Raw genomic sequence first — 20,795 nt, 5'->3', positions numbered from 1 at the left:
AAATGTTTTTAATTAATTTATCTTATCTTATTTTATAAAAATTTTTTAAAAGTACCTTATCTTCACCATACCTGGTTGTCCAAATTAGGCATGATAATGTGTTAATTCCACGACTGTATACTACACAAGCAAGTGATTGATATCCGTATCGGTAATTAGAGTTGGACAATATCGGATATCGGCAAAAAGCCATTATCGGAAATCCCTAGTTTTTAGATAATTACTCTATTAACTTATTCAACAATGTTTCATGTTTATTCAACAATGTTTACCATGAATTGATTAACGGGGACCCCGACTTAAACAAGTTGAAAAACTTATTCGGGTGTTACCATTTAGTGGTCAATTGTACGGAATATGTACTGTACTGTGCAATCTACTAATAAAAGTTTCAATCAATCAATCATAGTCGAGCAAAACTGTTAAGTTGTTAAAAACAAAAACACCAAGTGATTTATAGACTCTCAAGATATTTTATTTAACAAAAAAAAAACAGGTCAAATGACAAAATCTGAGCAAAGGAAATGACAAGGAAAATATTTGGTTCCTTTACATGTTCAATACGTTTTTATGAGATGTGGGAGGATGTGCTACATCATAGTTAGGATTTAGCAAAACAAATGACGGACACAATGAAGGTACATTGTAAGTGCTTTTTTTTTTTTACTTCAGACTGCCACAAAATCAACACCCTGAACACTGCAAAATGTGTGAAAACATTCATCCTGGCTAATTATTTGAAATCCTTAGAGAATTGACAATACTGCAGGTTAATAATGGACCTCAATGTGTGTATGTGTGTTTGTGTGTTATGGGCTCTGCAAGCAATAAAGTGTTGTGAAAGGAGGAAGGTAACATTAGTTAACGCTGCTGAGGTTTACGTACACAGTACTAAAAGTACTATTTTAATGGCGCTATATTGCTGTAAATCATGTTCATACTTAAGTGATTCACAGTCAATGTGCACGTAAGCGATAAGGAAGTCGTCCTAAAAGGTCGCTGCTCTCTCCAGGAAGTACAAATCATTCCTGTGAGGTGACGGGCTGCAGCACATCTGTGTTCAGTTCAGGGGTGTGTGGGCTGCTGGTTGCTTCCAAGCCGTCGCCACCGCCCTCGAGAGGAGAGTCTGTCGGTGGAGGGGAAGGAGAGTCGGCGGCGGGTGCTTCGGAGGTGCCGCTGAGGTTCTGTACCTTGTTGTTTAGTTCGTTACGTTCCGCTTTGAGGGCCCGCCGCAACTTCTCCAAGCGCTGGACTTTGCCCTGTAGGGCCTCGAAGTCACGATCCCGTACGGATTTCTGGTGATAAAACATGACATTTGCTGATGTTTCCACTGTCCCAAAGTAGACAATCTGACAGACAACTGTTAATTTTATTTTAAGACTAGAATGCAAAAAAAAAGAGACAGAAATTGGTTTCAAAGTGAAGTGAATTAAATTTATATAGCACTTTTTCTCTAGTGACTGAAAGCGCTTTTCATAGTGAAACCCATTATGTACATCTTGAAGCTCCATTTAAACCGCAATGGTTTAGTGGTAAAGGTTTAGGGTAAAGTGTCTTGCCCAAGGACACATCGGCTGTGACTAGGATGGCGGAAGCAGGAATAATTTATTTACACATATACTCACATAACACTCCTCTCTACTCATTGTTGTATTTGAAAGTGCAATGCTTTGCAGCCAGTAGCACAGCCTTTGAAGGAGTGTAGGTATGGGCAGTGTAATACTCTGGGTTGGAGTCAATAACCAGGCGAGGTGACGAATTACGTCTCTTTACTTCATACTTCAGAACCGACTCCCACACTTGCATTAAAGATGTGCTATTTGGATTTACACTGTATGAAAAAAAAATTGGAAAAGGAATTTTACCTTTGCAACCTCATTATACTATTGGCTAAGTTTTATATTCATAAATGTAAGTTTCTCAATACCTCACCAGTTTTTTGTGCCTTTAAAAAATATTTAGAACTCTCCATTAAAACACTTTCTACCTCTAACAACCAAAAACCTGTGAAAACGATGATGCTGTGTTCCTAATTTAAGTTATTTACTGAAATTGAGTGAGCCTATGGCTTTGCACTTTGTTTATTATATATATATATATATATATATATATATATATATATATATATATATATATATATATATATATATATATATATATATATATATATATATATATATATATATATATATATATATATATATATATTTTGTATTCTATTTTAGTTACTTTGAATTTACAACCCCCTGGCGATGCTTTGTACTGTCTTTGTATTTACTTTGATTATTATTTTCAACTGTTTTGTAAATGTTGAAATGTTTAAATAAAGGTTTATAAATAAAATTAAAATAAATAAATAAAAAAAGACTCCCACACTTGCCGTCAGGGTGCGCAATACAACGTAAACCGTTGGCCAACCAAAAAGTAACCACAGAACACTATACGGTATAGTGTTCTGTGGTTACTTTTTGGTTGGCCAAGCAGACCTGACAGGCTGTCCTCACTCAGGTCCGCACGGACCTGGAGGGGGCGTGCCTTAAGTCCGGCTGGAAATCGGGAGAAATTCGGGAGAATGGTTGTCCCGGGAGATTTTCGGGAGAGGCACTGAAATTCGGGAGTCTCCCGGAAAATTCGGGAGGGTTGGCAAGTATGGTTGTGGTACTCCAAAGGGAATGATTTGTTCATGCTTAATTTTACACTTTCATATACCAACATACACTTGGAACATTTTTTTTTAGCCAGAGTAGCTACAGGACGAAAAAGTCCTTGGAGTTAAGAGTGTATAAAACATGTTTGGAATCTTTTTTTTCTTTCAATCAACTTCAATCGTAAATACAAAAATAGCAAACATGTAATTTTCCCCCCTAATTTTAACCCTTTCAATGCCCATTTGATCTATTTACATCAGTTTTGTTTTAATTGAAAAATTTGCCAGTATAATGGGAAAAAAAAGTTGACTTTATATGCTCAGTGTATAAAACATGTTTGGAATCTTTCTTTTTTTTGATGAAATCTTTTAATCAACTTCAATCGTAAATACAAAAACAGCAAACATGTAATTACCCCCCCTAATTTTAACCCTTTCAATGCCCATTTGATCTATTTACATCAGTTTTGTGGCCCTGCGATGAGGTGGTTGACTTGTCCAGGGTGTACCCCCCCGATTGTAGCTGAGATAGGCTCCAGCGCCCCCCGCGACCCCGAAGGGAATAAGCGGTAGAAAATGGATGGATGGATGGACATTAGTTTTGTTTTAATTGAAAAATTTGCCAGTATAATGGAAAAAAAAGTTGACTTTATATGCTCAATTGTGTTTCATTGTATCCATTAAACCAAAGTATGTGAAAAAAACGTCTAAACATCACAAACTCAGTCAGCCATTTTGACTATTCCGCTCCAACGTTTTCTGTAATTTCCGTAGATTGACGTCACCGGAGTAACACTTCTGCACTCTGACTATAGTATCAGATAAGTTTTACTGGAAATGTGCACAAATTAGACATAAATGTGCTGTCTATCATTCGCAATCCCTTTACAAGACATTAACACAATGTTTTTCTTTTTTGTTATGCATTCTAGGTCGTAAATAAATAAATACATAAATAGTCCGTCATATAGAGGCTCTCTCTCCCACCCACAAAACCTTCTAAATAACCACTTAAAACCCGCCAACCATAGTCTTTATACATATCGTGACCTGAACATTAACCAAATATTTGCAATGTTGTTTTTATAAGCGCAAACACAGACAAACTATTTTTTAGCGGCGGATTGATCTAGATTATAAATCATGCCTCTCATCTGGATATTAGGAGGATTTAGCTACAAATCTATAAATTGGTCACCTGTGACATTCAATTCATACTCAAAGATGGACACAAACCCACAAAACCAAAGGCGGTGTCTACATGCAGGAAGACTCTTTATTGTAAACCCTTTGTGTGCATCATGATTAATTCTCCATTTAAACGGGAAGATATGGACATCCTATCAGTCGTCATCGAAGTAAGAGCAGACATTGTACGTTTTACTATGTTTGTATTTCTTGTTTAGCACTTAGCAATACTGCTACATGATGCTTAGTGTCTCACTAAAGCTGGATCTGTTTAGCAGACCCTCTAAAACTCATCGTCCTTATATTCAGGTTCAACAATATAAGTTTCTAGATCATAATTTTTCCCAAAGTGATGGTTGTTGGTTCTCACTAAGTCTGCATGATTTGCATTGTTGTTGGTGATGAAGGGATCTGTGGTTCCTACGTCTACGTCACGCGATCAAGCGACTGGATAGCTAATTATCTCTCAAACTTGTACTTTAAAAAAACAGTAGCGTAGAAAAACAAGTTGCCTTTATATTGAAGCTATTATCATATAACCGGTATCTGATTTATAACACCGAAAGACTTACAAGATTTGCGTGTAAATAGGAATGATTAAAATAGTACCAATATCACAGAGACTCCCGAGCCATTTCAAGAAATAATGAGCATTAGCGGTCACATGATGTAGAGGTGGGTAACCAAAGATCCCTTCCCCATCAACAACACTGCTAATCAAGCAGATTACTTTGAGAAAAAATATGATTCAGAATTAGAGATGTCGATAAATGCTTTAAAATGTAATATCGGAAATTATCGGTATTTTTTATTATCGGTATAGTTTTTTTTTTTTTTTTTTTAATGAAATCAACATAAAAAACACAAGATACACTTACAATTAGTGCACCAACCCAAAAAACCTCCCTCCCCCATTTACACTCATTCACACAAAAGGGTTGTTTCCTTCTGTTATTAATATTGTGGTTCCTACATTATATATCAATATATATCAATACAGTCTGCAAGGGATACAGTCCGTAAGCACACATGATTGTGCGTGCTGCTGGTCCACTAATAGTACTAACCTTTAACAGTTAATTTTACTAATTTTCCTTAATTACTAGTTTCTATGTAACTGATTTTATATTGTTTTACTTTCTTTTTTATTCAAGAAAATGTTTTTAATTTATTTATCTTATTTTATTTTATCAATTAAAAAAAAAAAGGACCTTATCTTCACCATACCTGGTTGTCCAAATTAGGCATAATAATGTGTTAATTCCACAACTGTATATATCAGTATCGGTATCGGTTGATATCGGTATCGGTAATTAAAGAGTTGGACAATATCGGAATATCGGATATCGGCAAAAAGCCATTATCGGACATCCCTATTCAGAATCTTATATTTTTTACCCTGAATATAAGGACAAGCTACACATTTTAGAAGGTCTGCTAAACAGCTCCAGCTTTAGTCAAACACATGTAGCAGTATTATGAACATAATAAAACGATCGCTTACTGTACAATGCCTGCTCTTACTTCAATGATGACTGATAAGATGTTCATAGTGTCCTGTTTAAATTAGGAATAATCATAAGCCACATGAAGTGTTAAAAAGAAAAGTTGCTGTCTGCACACACCGTCTGCGGTTGTCGTGTCGGTCTCCATCACTGGGTATAAATTGAATGTCACAACTTCTAGATTGACGGCTAAATCATCAGACTTAGCGTGCAAGATGTCCTGTAAACATAATATTTGGTCTAAAACATGTTTTTTATTTAGTACTGTTTGGGTTATTTAGCCACAATTATTTACTGTTAAAAGTGTAAACAAACATTCTTGGCAGTCTAACAATTAATTCAGGCACAAGAGTACCCTAAGAGAGAAAAAAAACCTTCCTGCAATTGGGTGCATTTCTACACTATATTTTACCTTTAGATTTATTCTCATGTCGTTTGGCTTACATGTCCCATGTCATGTACCACAGAATTTTTTGTTCTTTTAGTAAATAATTTACATTGAAAATGTAATGAAAAATTCTATAACATGCATGAAATTAGGGCTGCAACTAACAACTAATTTAATAAACGATTCATCTGTCGATTATTACTTCGATTAATAATCGGATAAAAGAGACAAACTACATTTCTATCCTTTCCAGTATTTTATTGGGAAAAAAAAACAGCATACAACATGCAGTTTATAAATAAAGGTTTATTAAAAATAATTAAAAAAATAAAAAAAATATTAAAATAAAAAAAATAGCCTCTGCGCATGCGCATAGCATAGATCCAACGAATCGATGACTAAATTAATCGGCAACTATTTTTATAATCGATTTTAATCGACTAGTTGTTGCAGCCCTACATGAAATAACTCAAAAAAAGTTTACAATTACCTGAGAGTGCTCAGGTAAAATACTGTGTTGTGACCTGTGTTTACATCAGTCACGTCAAAAATATTCCTTCTCGCTGGCTAGTAATAAATGCTCTTGAGCTATAACTGGTTCGGAACTAACAGTGTTCGGATTATAATCATCCAAATATGTTTAGCAGCAAAGTAGATAGCCGTTAACTTTGTGGCTCCTAGAGCGAACGGAGGCGACAACAACTAGCAAGCTTGTTTCGGTGTCCCTGATCGTCTCCACGTCCTGCAACTCACTGCGGTGTTAAGGCAAGAGGAACAGCGAGTACCTGCGGCTGAGGTGAGCGTTCAACAAATTTTGTATGGATCTTTTTTTTACATATTTCATGTAAAAAAAAAAAGAAAAGCGGAAGTGATATATTAATGCTAAAATTAATGTTTAAAACGCAGACTTTTGCGTTTTTGCAAAAAATTCACATGCCTGTTAAATAAGCGACATGTCTACAATAACATATTTGTTACTGTGAATTTTAAGAATAGTCGATTATGTGGACTAAGATTGGAAAAGCAACCTTATCTGCAGTGTTGTGGTGAGACCGTTGTTACCAAGCGATGCTTTACCTCCTCAGCCATCTCCAGAAGAGCCTTGTTGCTGCTCTCCCACCTAGAGCGATACATGGCTGTCTCCTTCTCCAGCTTCTTGATCTTCTTGGTCATCTGCGAGCGTTTTGGCAGAATAGAGGGGGTCAGGCGGGAGACGAGAGAACTGGACAAAGCCTTACCTTCTCCATCTCCTGCTTGAAGGTGGTGAAGACCTCGTTGCTCTTGGTCAAGGTGGTCTGGAACTCCTCAAACTGGTCGTTGTAGAGAGACAGCTGCCAAGGCACAGAGCAAGGATAAAAGATGATGTCTTCACCATGACGTGTGAGGAGAAGGAGGAGGAGGCTTACCTGCTGCTTCAGGTGACCTTCCTGCTGCTTCATCAGCTCGCACATCCGCTGAGACTCCACCGCCTCTTTCAGCAGCTGAGGACAGAAAGTCGCTTAGTGGTTAGCAGCTAATAGTGCGTTGTGATATCTTTTGTAATCACAATAATAATAATTACAAAATCTTTCTCTTTGTTGTGGTGTTCCTCCGACTCTAAGAGCATCTCCTCCGCCTGGTTAAGTTTGGTGTCCACCAGCTGCTGCTGCAGTTCCTTGTGCTTCACCACTTTGTCGATGTGCTGCGACACAACGCCAGCAAAGTCAGCAGCCAAACGTTCAGTGATCTATTGTTAGTACTGGAGGCGGCGACGCACCTCCTCACGTAACTTGTACTGCTCATACAGCTTCTTCAGCTTCTCCGACAGCTCCGTGTTCTCCTGCCGCAAGCTGGCGTTCCTTTCGTTGTGCTGCTCCATCTGCACCTGGATGTCATTGATCGTCACCTGGAAATGTGACGTCACCTCCTTTCTTTTCTCCTCCTCCAGACGAGTCCTCTGTATGCCTTCCTCCTGTGGACACAACATGCCTTAGACTCATCTCACAATACAGCGAACGTTTACATGCAAAAAAAGAGATTATTTTTAATCTGCTCACTATGGCGTTTTAAAATTATGATTATGCTGTGACAAAAAATTTACAAAGTAAAAATTTTAAAAAAGATTGTGTGAAAACAATATGCACACACACGATAAAGAGAAAATAATTGTAATGTGAAGAGAAAAAAGTTTTTGTATTTTTCAGTAAAGAAAACAGAATATAGGAATTATGGAAAGTCTTAACAATATGCAAATACCTTTTCAAAAAAGGAATTGAATACAACAATACAATTTTTAAGAAAGAATATTAAATATATAAAAAATATTGTATCAAACTGTTTGTTTAAATTAATGTTGTACTCTTACTAGTATTAAATTGCATTTCTTGCAAAAAAAGGTCCTAAAAATATGCAAATAAATGTTCATTTTCAAAAAGTATTCAGATTACGAAAATAACATATTTAAGAAACATATCTTAATATATGTAATTTATTTTTTCAAGAATACAATTGTTACATTAATATAGACTTAAGTTGTATTTTTTCCAAAAAGGGCACAATATTGTGAGAATAAAATTGCATGTTTCGAGAAAAAAGTAATCAGATTACACAAATAAATTTGAATTGTTTTCACTATTGAAAATAATAAATATTTATAAATATGGTTGATATATTTATAAACTTTTTTTCAAAAATACAGTTTGATAGAATATCAATTAAATTGTTTTTTTTTTGTCGTAATGTTAGCAAAATTGTTCTATTTTATCACCAAAAAAGTGAATATCATAAAAGAGCAAAATTGCATTTAAAAAACTAAAAAAGCATTTTAAGAATAAAAATTTTAGTAAAAAAAAAAATTTGCGACAATATATGAAATAACTTTTTCCAAATACACAATGTTTTTTTTAGTCGTAATGTTACCGAAATCATTTTATTTTTTCACCAAAAAAGTTATTATATGTAAGCAAAATTGAATTAAATAAATAAAAATAATAGCATTACAAAAAGAAAACATTTTGTAAAAAATATCTTTGCGACAACAATATACATAAAATTATAGTGATATTACACAAATTTTGTTATATTTATAAATGTTGTAATCTTACGAGAATAAAGTTGTGTTTTTTCGCCAAGTCACAATATTGTGAGAATATAATTGCATTTTAAAGAAAAAAGTAATCAGATTTAGTTAGTAAAGGTTTTGAGAAAAATAACTTAATGACAGAAATATACATTTAATTCTATTTTCCAAGAATAAAGTTGTAACATTACATGAAATAAGTTGTATTTTCAAATGTTGTATTCTCACTAGAATTAAGATGGATTATTTTCTAAAAAGGTCTTAACAATATGCAAGTAAATTTGTATTTGCAAGAAAGTAAATGCGATTACAAGACACATTTTTGTGAAAAATATCTTCATATTTAATTAATTTTTTAAACATACAGTTGTACTATTAATATAGAAATCAAGTTGTATTTTTTAACCAAAAAGGTCACAATGTTGTGAGAATTAAAATTGCATTTTTCAAGAAAAAAAAAAAAAATCACAGTAGGAATAAATGTTAAAAAATTTTCATTATTGACAATCTACATTTATATATTTTTTCAAGTATATTTAATATTTTTTTCCCCAAAAATACAGTTTAATAAAATATCAATTAAGTTGTATTTTTTGGTCGTAATTTTACTGAGATAGTAGTATTTTATCGCCAAAAAAGTGAAAACTATTTGAGCGCAAAATTGCAAAAAATAAAAAATAGCATTACAATACAATTTTTAGGGAAACATATCTTAGCAACATCAATGTACATGAAATTATTTTTTTCACGAATACAGTTGTAATATTACATCAAATAAATTGTATTTATAAATGTTGTAATCTTACTAGAATAACGTTGTTTTTTGCCTAAAAGGTCATGATCAGACATGTGAGCACCTTCTCAGGGAAAAATAATAATAAAATAAAATAAAAATAAAAAAAGAAGAGGGAAAACTGACGTAAAAAAGAAAATTTCTATCGGCATGAAGTGCGGTAACAGACCGAAAGAAAATTTAGAAAATCCAAATTACATTTCCTGCAATTGGGTGGATTTCTATACTGTATTTCACCTTTAAATTTATTCTCATCGACCAAGCTCTTTTGGCGGTATTTTTGACACTTTGACACACTACCCACCATGTAATGTACAATGGAGTTACAAAAATGTTGGGGGGTTAATTTCCGAACCTTATTATTATTGACAATGTAATGTTATAATTCTATAACATGCATGCAAAGAACTCCGAAAACATTTCCCATTTGGCAACTCTATACTATAGCCACACCCCTTCAGGTAATATACTTTCGGTGTTGTGACCTCTGTTTACATCCTTCAAGTCAAAAGCACAGCTTCGCTGGCTACTAATAACTACTATACAAGTACAACTGGTTCGGAACGAACAGTGTTTACTTTGATTAGCAGCAAAGTAAAAAGCCATCAACATTGTGGCTCGTAGAGCAAAAGTAGGCCACAACAAGTAAGCTAGCTAGTGTTGTATTTTTCGTATTGGAAACTTCACAATGTTACCAGAATAGTTGTATTTATTTGCCAAAAAAGTCAGAATATGAGGAATGTTTTTTTGCGGCAATTACATATAAATGATATTATATATATTTTAAAAAATACAATCATATTTTACATGTATTTCATTGTTTTCTATTTGAAAAGTTATGTTACTAGAATAAATGAAAAATAAATGAAAAAGACTAAATATTCTGTGAGTCAATTACTTTTTTCTTGCTTTCTATATATCAAAAATTGTCACAAAAGTTTTGAGAACAACAGTTGCCTTCATAAAGACGTATTCCATAGTAATAAAATAAGTTTGAAGGTCATAAAAGAGTTGAATTTGGTTTGTTATTTGAGTGTTTATACTGCTGTGGACCTTGAGTGAGCGATTGTGTCTTTGCAGCTCCCTGCAGAGACTCTCCAGCTTGCTGCGAGCCAGGATAGCCTTGCTGTGATCGTTCCTCAGGTTGTCCTTCTCCTGCACCAGCTGGGTCTGCTTCTTCTGCAACGCTCGCATCTGCTTCTGGCTGTCGCGGTGCTCTTCCAGCTGAAAAAAAAACACACGCACGCACAATTGAGTGAATAAAAGACATCATAAAGTCTTGAGGAAAAGCTACAAAAGGAAGAAGGAAGTCCTCACCAGTTCAGCATACTTCTTACAGAGGCCTGTTAGCTTCTCCTCTGGCGTGCTCAAAGTGTTGAGAGTCTGCATGAGAAGAGTGATTTCTTTGCCTGCATAGAAGAAAAAAAACCCCATACATTTCATACTTTCACGTCTAAACAAGACGAAAACTACTCCTTACCTAAACCCTTCACTTTCTTCTTCTCCTGCGTCTTCTTGTGTTGCTTCTCCCCGCCGCTGCCGCCCTTGGATCTGCCCGGCTTGCCATCCTCTTTCTCCACCCCGTTTAGCTCAGGACTGTGCAACTGGCCGTTGGCGAGGGCGGCGGCATCGTCAGAACAGCTCTGTCTGCAGTAGATGCCGAGGATGTCCTCCAGCTGCCGGCTCAGCTCGTCGCACCGAAGCTGAACTAACATGTCTTCGGTCATCGCCTCGTCACTTTGAGAAGGCATTGCGGATTCTTTAAGGTCACCATCTAGGCTGTCCTTGGCAATCCCGGGTGGCTCCGGTCCCTCTACGGTAGAGGGGGCATCCTCGTTGCCCGTGGCGACTGACTCCTCCGTGTCTAGCTTCTCCATATCCGGCTTCTGTTTGTAAAGAAAACATGAGATTATCTACTGTACAGTATTTGAGCTCTTAGTCATACAAAATAAACCTATTATTCCATTATAGAGGTTAATGTGTGTCTTTATTACAAAAGCTTTTTTGACACTAAACTTATGTATCATAATTGTTTTAGTTTGAATTTTGTGAACTGAATATTTTTGCATCAAATTATGCTGACAATTTCATTGAAAAAAAAATGTTAGCAAAATGCCTGTGTTTTTTAATTTATTTTAAAAGACCCACTTCCCGTAAATTAAGACTGAAGCAATTGAAGCCTGTCTCAGAAGCAGCCAATGAGATGTCAAGTTTGAAGTCACGTGACAGGGTGCAGGTTATGCAGCACTACACACCACAAGCCATTTAATCTGTTGTAGTGCTCGGATCCCTTTTTATAAACACTATAAACAGTGGAGGTCTCAGTACATTAGTGAAAAAATCCCAAGATTCCGCAAAAAAAATTATACAATTTGATCACACGACGGTACAAACACTCACACAATAATTATTGATACTAAATACGTTACAACAGACCATTTCAAAAATAGAATGAAATTTTAGTTTTTTACTGAATAAGACAATATTAACTACAAACAATAAAACATATTGAGAATATATGAACGTTGATCCTCTACTGAAGACCAACTCCTTGATCAACATCTTTTATAATTGAGCAAGAACAACAAAGATGTAACACAGACGGAGGATCGCAAAGGTAAAAAAACATCCACATATTCAATAAAATATCACTGTTCTGGGGAACTTTGTTGTAGAAATCTGACTCCATGTGTCACTCCCGTCTCAGGCTTTTTGCTGTTCATGCCTGGTCTGCATGAAGCAGAGCTTCCTATGGTTACCATAGTTACCCGTATATCTTAAAAGTGCAGATTCTAACCTTTGGAATCATTTTTATAATTTGAAAATATCCAGCGGGCCGCATTGAAACGTTTATTATATTTTATTATGCCCAGGTAGCCGAGGTAACTGCCTTTTTATGCTGTTTTGCAAGACTTGTGTCACATGACTTCAGACTTGACACATCATTAGCTAGTTCTGAGACAGGATCGATTGCTTCAGTCCTAATTTACCACAAATGAGTTTTGCTTTTTGAAGCAGCAAATTTTTCTACAGTGATTTTTTTCACACTGAATTTGTATACACTGAATTTAAAACACATATTTTGCCAACTATTTTTTTTCAATGAAATTGTCAGCATAATTCAATGTAAACAAATTTAGTGAACAATATTCAAATGCAAGTTATATACATTCAGTGTAAAAAAAAAGCTTGCGTAATAAAGACACAAATGAACCTCCATATTCATCCTTATTGAAAAATACAATGTATATAGTGGGGCTGGGCGATAATACGATATCAATATGTATCGCGATATCAATAAAAAATGCGTTTTATAAAATGTTCAATATTTATATTTTCTTCGATGACAGAAGAAACCGGAATTTGCAAAGCAAGGTTGGTTGCATTAACAAAGGCACTCGCCCTCTGGTAACCGAGCAATGCAGGAAGTGATCACTGATCAGTGTGAGTGACACGAAACTATGAGGTTTGGTTGCGCCATCTTGTTGTCTCATTTGATTTTTTGCATGGAATGAGAAGAGAAACCAAAAATGAGTGCTGCAGACACCAATACATTATCGATAAAACCAGACAGTAGTAAGACCCTAAGTGGACCATCTTTGTCTCACGAACCCGAGCACAACCTCGTAATTGTAACCCTTTTATTTTGTCTCTCACCGATCTCGGAGGTTGTGGATTAAAGGTGGGTTACAGTTGAGTTGTTCAGAGAATATTACTTTTGTCTTCCTTGCTAAAAACATCACAACATCTCTTTTCTTTTCAAACCTTGTCGGTTTTATTTCCGGCTATATGGAAACAACAGGTCGGAACTAAAGTTAAGGACTGTATAAATAAAATAAATTACAAAATATAACAAATGTGCTACTTTAAGATATTACTAATTTGGACCAATCATATTAAAATAATAATGACTGTACAACATACTTGCCAACCCTCCCGTTTTTAGCGGGAGAATCCCGGTATTCAGCGCCTCTCCCGACAACCTCCCGGCAGAGATTTCCTCCCGACAAACTCCCGGTATTCAGCCGGAGCTGGAGGCCACGCCCCCTCCAGCTCAATGCGGACCTGAGACTGAGTGGGGACAGCCTGTTCTCATATCCGCTTTCCCACAATATAAACAGCTTGCCTGCCCAATGACGTCATAACATCTAGGGCTTTTAGAGAGTAAAGTGCACAACTGCGCACACAACAAGGAGACGAAGGAGAAGAACGAGGAAGTTACAGACATGGCGACGCCGTCGACGAGCAAGATGAAGAAATACGCTTGCAAGTTCCAAAACGAATGGAAACAAGAATTTCAGTTCATCCAGGACAGTTCAAAGAGGAAGGTGTATGTTGCCTGTAAATTTTGTAGAACAGACTTCTCCATTGAACACAATGGCCGAAATGATATACTCATCATGAACGGAGAAGTTAAACAGGACAATACTGCCATCTAATGGATAGCCACCGGAACAATGAAATTCAAGTATTTGTTTTTTTTCCTATGTAAATAATTTTTTATTTTTTTTTAAATAAATAAATAAATAAAATAAAAAAAATATATATATATATATAACTAGAATTCACTGAAAGTCAAGTATTTCATACATACATACATATAACAGACCAAATTCAAAGTTCAATGATCCAAATTCACAGCAGTAACATACTGGCACTAAACCTGCAGAAAATAGTTCCTCTCAGTTTACATTTTCACACATTGCACTATTTTGTTACACTTTATTAATATTTTAAACAATTAATATTTTTTTTACATATTCCTTAAAGTTATTGTTAAGTATTTAATGAGATTTTAGAATTTTGTTTACATTAATTGAGTGTTTTCCATGGCTGTGTTGACATTTCCTTTCCTTTCTGTCTTGATAGCTGAGGAGATTCTTATCATTAGGTTACATCTTAAATAAAAATGTTTACATTTAAAATATTTTTCTCCTGGTCCCTATTTTCGATAGGTCATAAAAAATATTAATAATTACTGATATCAACCGATATTAAACATCTATATCGTCTATAACATTTATACTATACATCTATAACATTTTCACACATTGCACTATTTTGTTACAGTTTATTAATATTTTAACCAATTAATATTTTTAATCCAACTTTTTTTATTGGCATTTTCAAATACAGAAAAAAGTGCAAGTCGAAACAGTACAATTTTAAAGTCAGAAAATTCTTCACACCCTTTCCCTTAAAACCCAAATCCCCACCCACCCTCCCACCCCACTCAGGTCACACCAACAAGGGACATATGGCACAATCATATAACAAGTAAGACGACAAAGACAGACATCCTCACATACACACACACATACGAGGCCAGAGACAGACAAACAGGCTGAAAGGAGAGAAAGGGAGAAAATAAAATTAAAATAAAATAAAATACAATTAAATTAAAATAATAATAATAAATAAAAAGGGAGATTATTCCTCATCTGCGTCTGGGGATAAATCAAGAGAGTTGACAAACAGCAAGAAAGGACTCCATGAGCTTTCAACCAATTAATATTTTTAATATTTTTTTTTTTCATATTCCTCAAGGTTATTGTTAAATATTAAGTGAGATTTTAGAATTTTGTTTACATTAATTGAGTGTTTTCCATGGCTGTGTTGACATTTCCTTTCCTTTCTGTCTTGATAGCTGAGGGGATTCTTATCAATGGAAGGTTACATCTTAAATAAAAATGTTTACATTTAATATATTTTCTCCCGGTCCCTATTTTCGATAGGTCATAAAAATATTAATAATTACTGATATCGGCCGATTTGAAACATCTATATTGTCTATAACATTTATAATATAAATCTATAAAATTTTCACACATTGCACTATTTTGTTACACTTTATTAATATTTTAACCAATTAATATTTTTAATAAATTTTTTTTTTACATATTCTTTAAGGTTATTGTTAAGTATTTAATGATATTTTTAGAATTTTGTTTACATTAATTGAGTGTTTTCCATGGCTGTGTTGACATTTCCTTTCCTTTCTGTCTTGATAGCTGAGGGGATTCTTATCAATGGAAGGTTACATCTTAAATAAAAATGTTTACTTTTCATATATTTTTCTCCTGGTCCCTATTTTTGATAGGTCATAAAAATATTAATAATGACTGATATCGACCGATATGACACATCTATATCGTCTATAACATTTATACTATACACCTATAAGTTTCACACATTGCACTATTTTGTTAGACTGTATTAATATATTAACCAATTAATATTTTTAATACATTTTTTTTTTTACATATTCCTTAAGGTTATTGTTACGTATTTAATGAGATTTTAGAATTTTGTTTACATTAATATATTTTTCTCCTGGTCTCTATTTTCGATAGGTCATGAAAAAATATTAATAATTACTGATATCGACCGATATCCATCAATCCATTTTCTACCGCTCATTCCCTTCGGGGTCGCGGGGGGCGCTGGAGCCTATCTCAGCTACAATCGGATGGAAGGCGGGGTACCTGGACAAGTCGCCACCTCATCGCAGGATATCGACCGATATGAAACACCTATATCAGGGGTCACCAACACGGTGCCCGTGGGCACCAGGTCGCCCGTAAGGACCAGATGAGTCGCCCGTGGGCCTGTTCTAAAAAAAAAAAAAAAAAAAAAAAAAACTTTAAATAAAAAAACAAAAAAAACTTTTTTTTTTTTTTTTTAAATTAACTCTACATAGAAAAAACACAAGATACACTTTCAATCAGTGCATCAACCCAAACAACCTCCCCCATGCACACTCATCCACACCCACTCACACAAAAGAGGTTATTTCTTTCTGCTACCAATATTCTGGTTCCCACAACATAGACAACACATCTGTCCCTGAAGCACACATGATTGTATAGGCTGCTGGTCCACTAACATTTTCATTAATTACTATTTTTTATGTAATTATTTTTATATTGTTTTACTTTCTTTTTTATCCAAGAAAATGTTTTTTATTTATTTATCTTATATATATATATTTTTTTTTAAAAAGGGCCTTATCTTCAACAGACCAGGTTGTCAATGAAATTAGATTTGTTTAAAGGGTTTTTTAAACCAGGCCCAGTCCAGATAATGTCCAAGTCGGACTCAGCAACACACACCTTCATTCATGTACACAGAAAAAAATTAGGGAACCCAACAGATTGCATATAATTTATAAACAAAATTACATTTTCAAAATAAGCATTTATGTACAGTCCAGATTATGTCCAGGTCACTCAAATTAGGGAACACAACAACAGATATCATATAATCTATAAACATAATTATACTTTCAAAATAAGCCTTTGAGGACTTCTCGTCTTTTTTAAAATGTTTTTTGGCATCATTATCGTTTTCAACCATGTAACTTTCTAAAGTTAGAAAATACTGAATAAATGTTTTAAAGAAAGTAATACTAAGTGAATATCTGTTTTTGGCCTTAAAAATAAACATTTTACCGAGTACTATAATTAAATTGACTAAATCATGATTGTCAATGAACTCTCCTAAAATAACAGAAACCACATTAAGCTTCATAAACAAACCAATCCTTAAACACATTTTTTCAACTTCCACCCAAAACAAAGACACAATATGACAATACCAAAACAAATGCAGGGTGATTCAGGCTCCTGACAACAAAATCGGCAATCATCTGACTCTGTCATATTCCATAATTTTAACATTTTCCCTGTGGGTAAGAAGTTATAAATAATTTTAATTTGAAAATAACGATTTTGCACATCGATAGTAGTTTTATAGATTAGTTTGAATATGGCATCCCATGGCAACGGGCAATCAAAAAAAGTCCTCCCATTTTCCATTTGTGTTGTATGAGGCAGCCTTCAAAGATTTCTTTATTAAATAAAAAATTATATATTTTTCTATTTATTTTAGTTCCTTTTTGCCAACTAGAATTTCTTATTAGAGGTTTACAAACTAATAATTTAGTAGTTCCATAATTAATTATTTGTTTCCATCTTTTCCCAATTACTCCAGTTAGTTGATAAAATGAAAAGCTTGAGCAAGCATCACCATACATAGCTCTAAATTCATCATACTTCATAATTTTACCATTCTCATTGATAATATCATTGACAAAAATGATTCCTCTTTCAAACATATTTTTCCAAAAGAAAGGCTTTCCATCTATTACAATATTAGAGTTCATCCATATTAACTGCTGCAAAATATCGTCTCTTTTTTCTGGCACATAAAATTGAAAACACCACTATGAGTGGATTGTTTCCTTTATGAACCCCGCCATGTTTCCCAGCAGACTCTCTGGGAGGGGATCACTTGTAAAAAAGGATACAATTTCTTTTGATACAGTACATGTTTTTTGTCCAACAGGACATTTGTGTACCACTCAATGTTTAAATACATCTTTGGAACAATTGATGCTTTTAAAGACAGACACATAGCTTCAAGGTTGAGAAGTTTCAGGCCCCCATATTCATACTCTTTGTACAAAACCTTTCTTTTAATCTTTTCTGGTTTGCCGTTCCAGACAAAATCGAAGACCCTCCGCTCATAAATCTTAAAAAAGTTTTGTGATGGAGCTGGTAATGACAAAAACAAATAAATAAATTGAGGAATAATTAACGAGTTGGCAATAGACATTTTACCATAGAAGGTTAGGGATTTCCCTTTCCATGATTGCATAATTTTGTCCAGATTTCTTAGTCGATTATCATAATTTACTGAGCCTAGATCTTCCAGATTTTCTGGGACAACAACACCAAGTATGTTAACTGGTCCATCTGTCCACAAAACAGGCACTTTGCATTCCATTCGAAAGGACGTTCCCTTTAGATTTCCGATCCTTAACATTTTATATTTATCATAATTAAGCTTAAGGCCAGATTGCTGTGAAAATATGTCCAAAAGATTAAGAAGGTTCCGCAAACAATGAGGAAAAATCTTATCTTTGTGAATCAGCCTTTTCTGACATGAACTTCATCAAGAACAAACACAGAACACGCCTCACTGATGCACATCTGCAAGACTCACTCAGAGTTGCAGTGTCAAGTTACACACCAGAGTACAACACACTAGTTAACAGCATGCAATGCCAGGCTTCCCACTAACTGACAAAGAAACAGATAACAGATTTGGTGTCCAGTTCAAAGTGTGACATGATTTAAAAAATTTGAGAGTTTACTTTTGTATTTTACATGAGTTATTATTTGTACAAACATGGTGCAAAGTAATTCATGATTTGTTAAAAAATGTTAGTGGTTAGCTAGTTAAAATGGGATATAGTGATTTCACAAGACTGTCTTAGAAGTGATCCTTTGAAAATGTTCAATTTGAAAAATGTGCACTTAGAGAAAATATAAAAATAAAGTGTTGCATATTGATATTTATCTGTTTCTATATATATTTCTTGTGAGAAATCATTAAGATGATCAGTGTTTCCACAAAGATAAATATCATTAATTATTAATAATAACAGAGTTAAAGCTAAATTAAGCAAATTGGCTATTTCTGGCAATTTATTTAAGTGTGTATCTAACTGGTAGCCTTTCGCATTAATCAGTACCCAAGAAGTAGCCCTTGGTTTCAAAAAGGTTGGTGACCCCTGACCTATATTGTCTATAACATCTTTAACATTTATACTATAAATCTATAACATTTTCACACCTTGCACTATTTTGTTACACTTTATTAATATTTTGACCAATTAATATTTTAAATTAATTAACATATTTCTTAAGGTTATTGTTAAGTATTTAATGAGATTTTAGAATTTTGTTTACATTAATTGAGTGTTTTCCATGGTTGTGTTGACATTTCCTTTCCTTTCCTTTCTGTCTTGATAGCTGAGGGGATTCTTATCAATGGAAGGTTACATCTTGAATAAAAATGTTTACATTTAATATATTTTTCTCCTTGTTTACATTAATTGAGTGTTTTCCATAGCTGTATTGACATTTCCTTTCCTTTCTGTCTTGATAGCTGAGGGGATTCTTATCAATGGAAGGTTACATCTTGAATAAAAATGTTTACATTTAATATATTTTTCTCCTGGTCCCTATTTTCGACAGGTCATAAAAAAATAATAATTACTGATATCGACCGATATGAAACATCTATAACATTTATACTGTACACCTATAACATTTTCACACATTGCACTATTATGTTACACTTCATCAATATTTTAATTAATTAACATTTTAAATTAATATATATTTTTAACATATTTCTTAAGGTTATTGTTAAGTATTTAATGAGATTTTAGACGTTTGTTTACATTAATTGAGTGTTTTCCATGGCTGTGTTGACATTTCCTTTCCTTTCCTTACTGTCTTGATAGCTGAGGGGATTCTTATCAATGGAAGGTTACATCTTAAATAAAAATGTTTACATTTCATATATTTTTCTCCTGGTCCCTATTTTCGATAGGTCATAAAAAATATTAATAATGACTGATATCGACCGATATGAAACATCTATATCGTGATACAGTTTTCAGCCATATATCGCCCAGCACTATTATTGTGAAACTAAACAATAACGACATAAACTACATATTGTCACATATTAGATAAGGAACTACTTAGTGTCACCAAACATTATACCAATACCTGTCACATGAGTAACGCTTATTTAGCTCATTGTATCACTTAACTGTGAGTTATAAACAAAAGTCGGCAGACCGAAAAAGTAAAATTTAGCCTGTTTTATTTTTGCATCGCCACTCACGAGCTAGCATACGCTAATGTTGGTTAGCTAACATTGTGAGCTATCTTGGTGCCGGTGGCAAAAGTAGTTTAGCGTATTAAGGTTGGACATTGACATATTGAAGACGTAAATTACACTGTGTAGTAAAGTGAAATTATATCCAACCTTTGTAAGTAACAATGCACTTGTTTTCCTGTAGACTGGGACCGTGCGGTGAGAGATACACACTTCCGGTTAGAACTTCTTCTTCTTCTTCGCTTTTGGTTACAATCACGCTTTTGGTAGCTTATCAGTGCTTTGTTGCCATCTGCAGAATTTACAATGTATTACATGTATTTTCAGAAAAATGCCAATATAATTACAGTAATTCGTTGTTTGGCAATAAACAAAACCAGTATCATTAAAATATATTATTAGGTTTTGAAAATTGAGTAATAATAAATGGTTCTAAAATACTGCGTGGTTTAAAATGAGTATACTGCGTGGTTTAAAATGAGTAAATTGCCACTTAATAGTGAAAATATAATTAAAAA

General features: G+C 34.0%; 1 protein-coding gene across 2 annotated transcripts; it reads right to left on the bottom strand.

Annotated features, from left to right (window-relative positions):
* Window positions 1-453: 453 nt before the first annotated feature.
* On the bottom strand, window positions 454-20,550 carry txlna (taxilin alpha). 2 transcript variants are annotated; one of them, XM_062046309.1, is made up of 11 exons: window positions 20,428-20,525; window positions 16,065-16,192; window positions 11,060-11,465; window positions 10,897-10,988; window positions 10,633-10,803; window positions 7,485-7,679; window positions 7,290-7,409; window positions 7,135-7,209; window positions 6,967-7,059; window positions 6,806-6,901; window positions 454-1,295 (listed from the first exon to the last, which is right to left on the bottom strand). In XM_062046309.1, exons 2-11 carry the CDS (start codon window positions 16,083-16,085, stop codon window positions 1,023-1,025), a joined length of 1,542 nt encoding a protein of 513 aa, XP_061902293.1. In that variant the 5' UTR covers window positions 16,086-16,192; window positions 20,428-20,525; the 3' UTR covers window positions 454-1,022. The 2 variants fall into 2 exon arrangements, with proteins under 2 accessions (XP_061902293.1, XP_061902295.1); XM_062046311.1 differs by lacking the exon at window positions 16,065-16,192 and having other exon boundaries at window positions 20,428-20,550.
* Window positions 20,551-20,795: the final 245 nt, after the last annotated feature.

Source organism: Entelurus aequoreus, linkage group LG05 (genome assembly GCF_033978785.1).
Source record: "Entelurus aequoreus isolate RoL-2023_Sb linkage group LG05, RoL_Eaeq_v1.1, whole genome shotgun sequence".
Taxonomy (NCBI): Eukaryota; Metazoa; Chordata; class Actinopteri; order Syngnathiformes; family Syngnathidae; genus Entelurus; species Entelurus aequoreus.
Note: the sequence above shows the minus strand (reverse complement) of the source record. Positions and strands in the feature narration are given on the sequence as shown.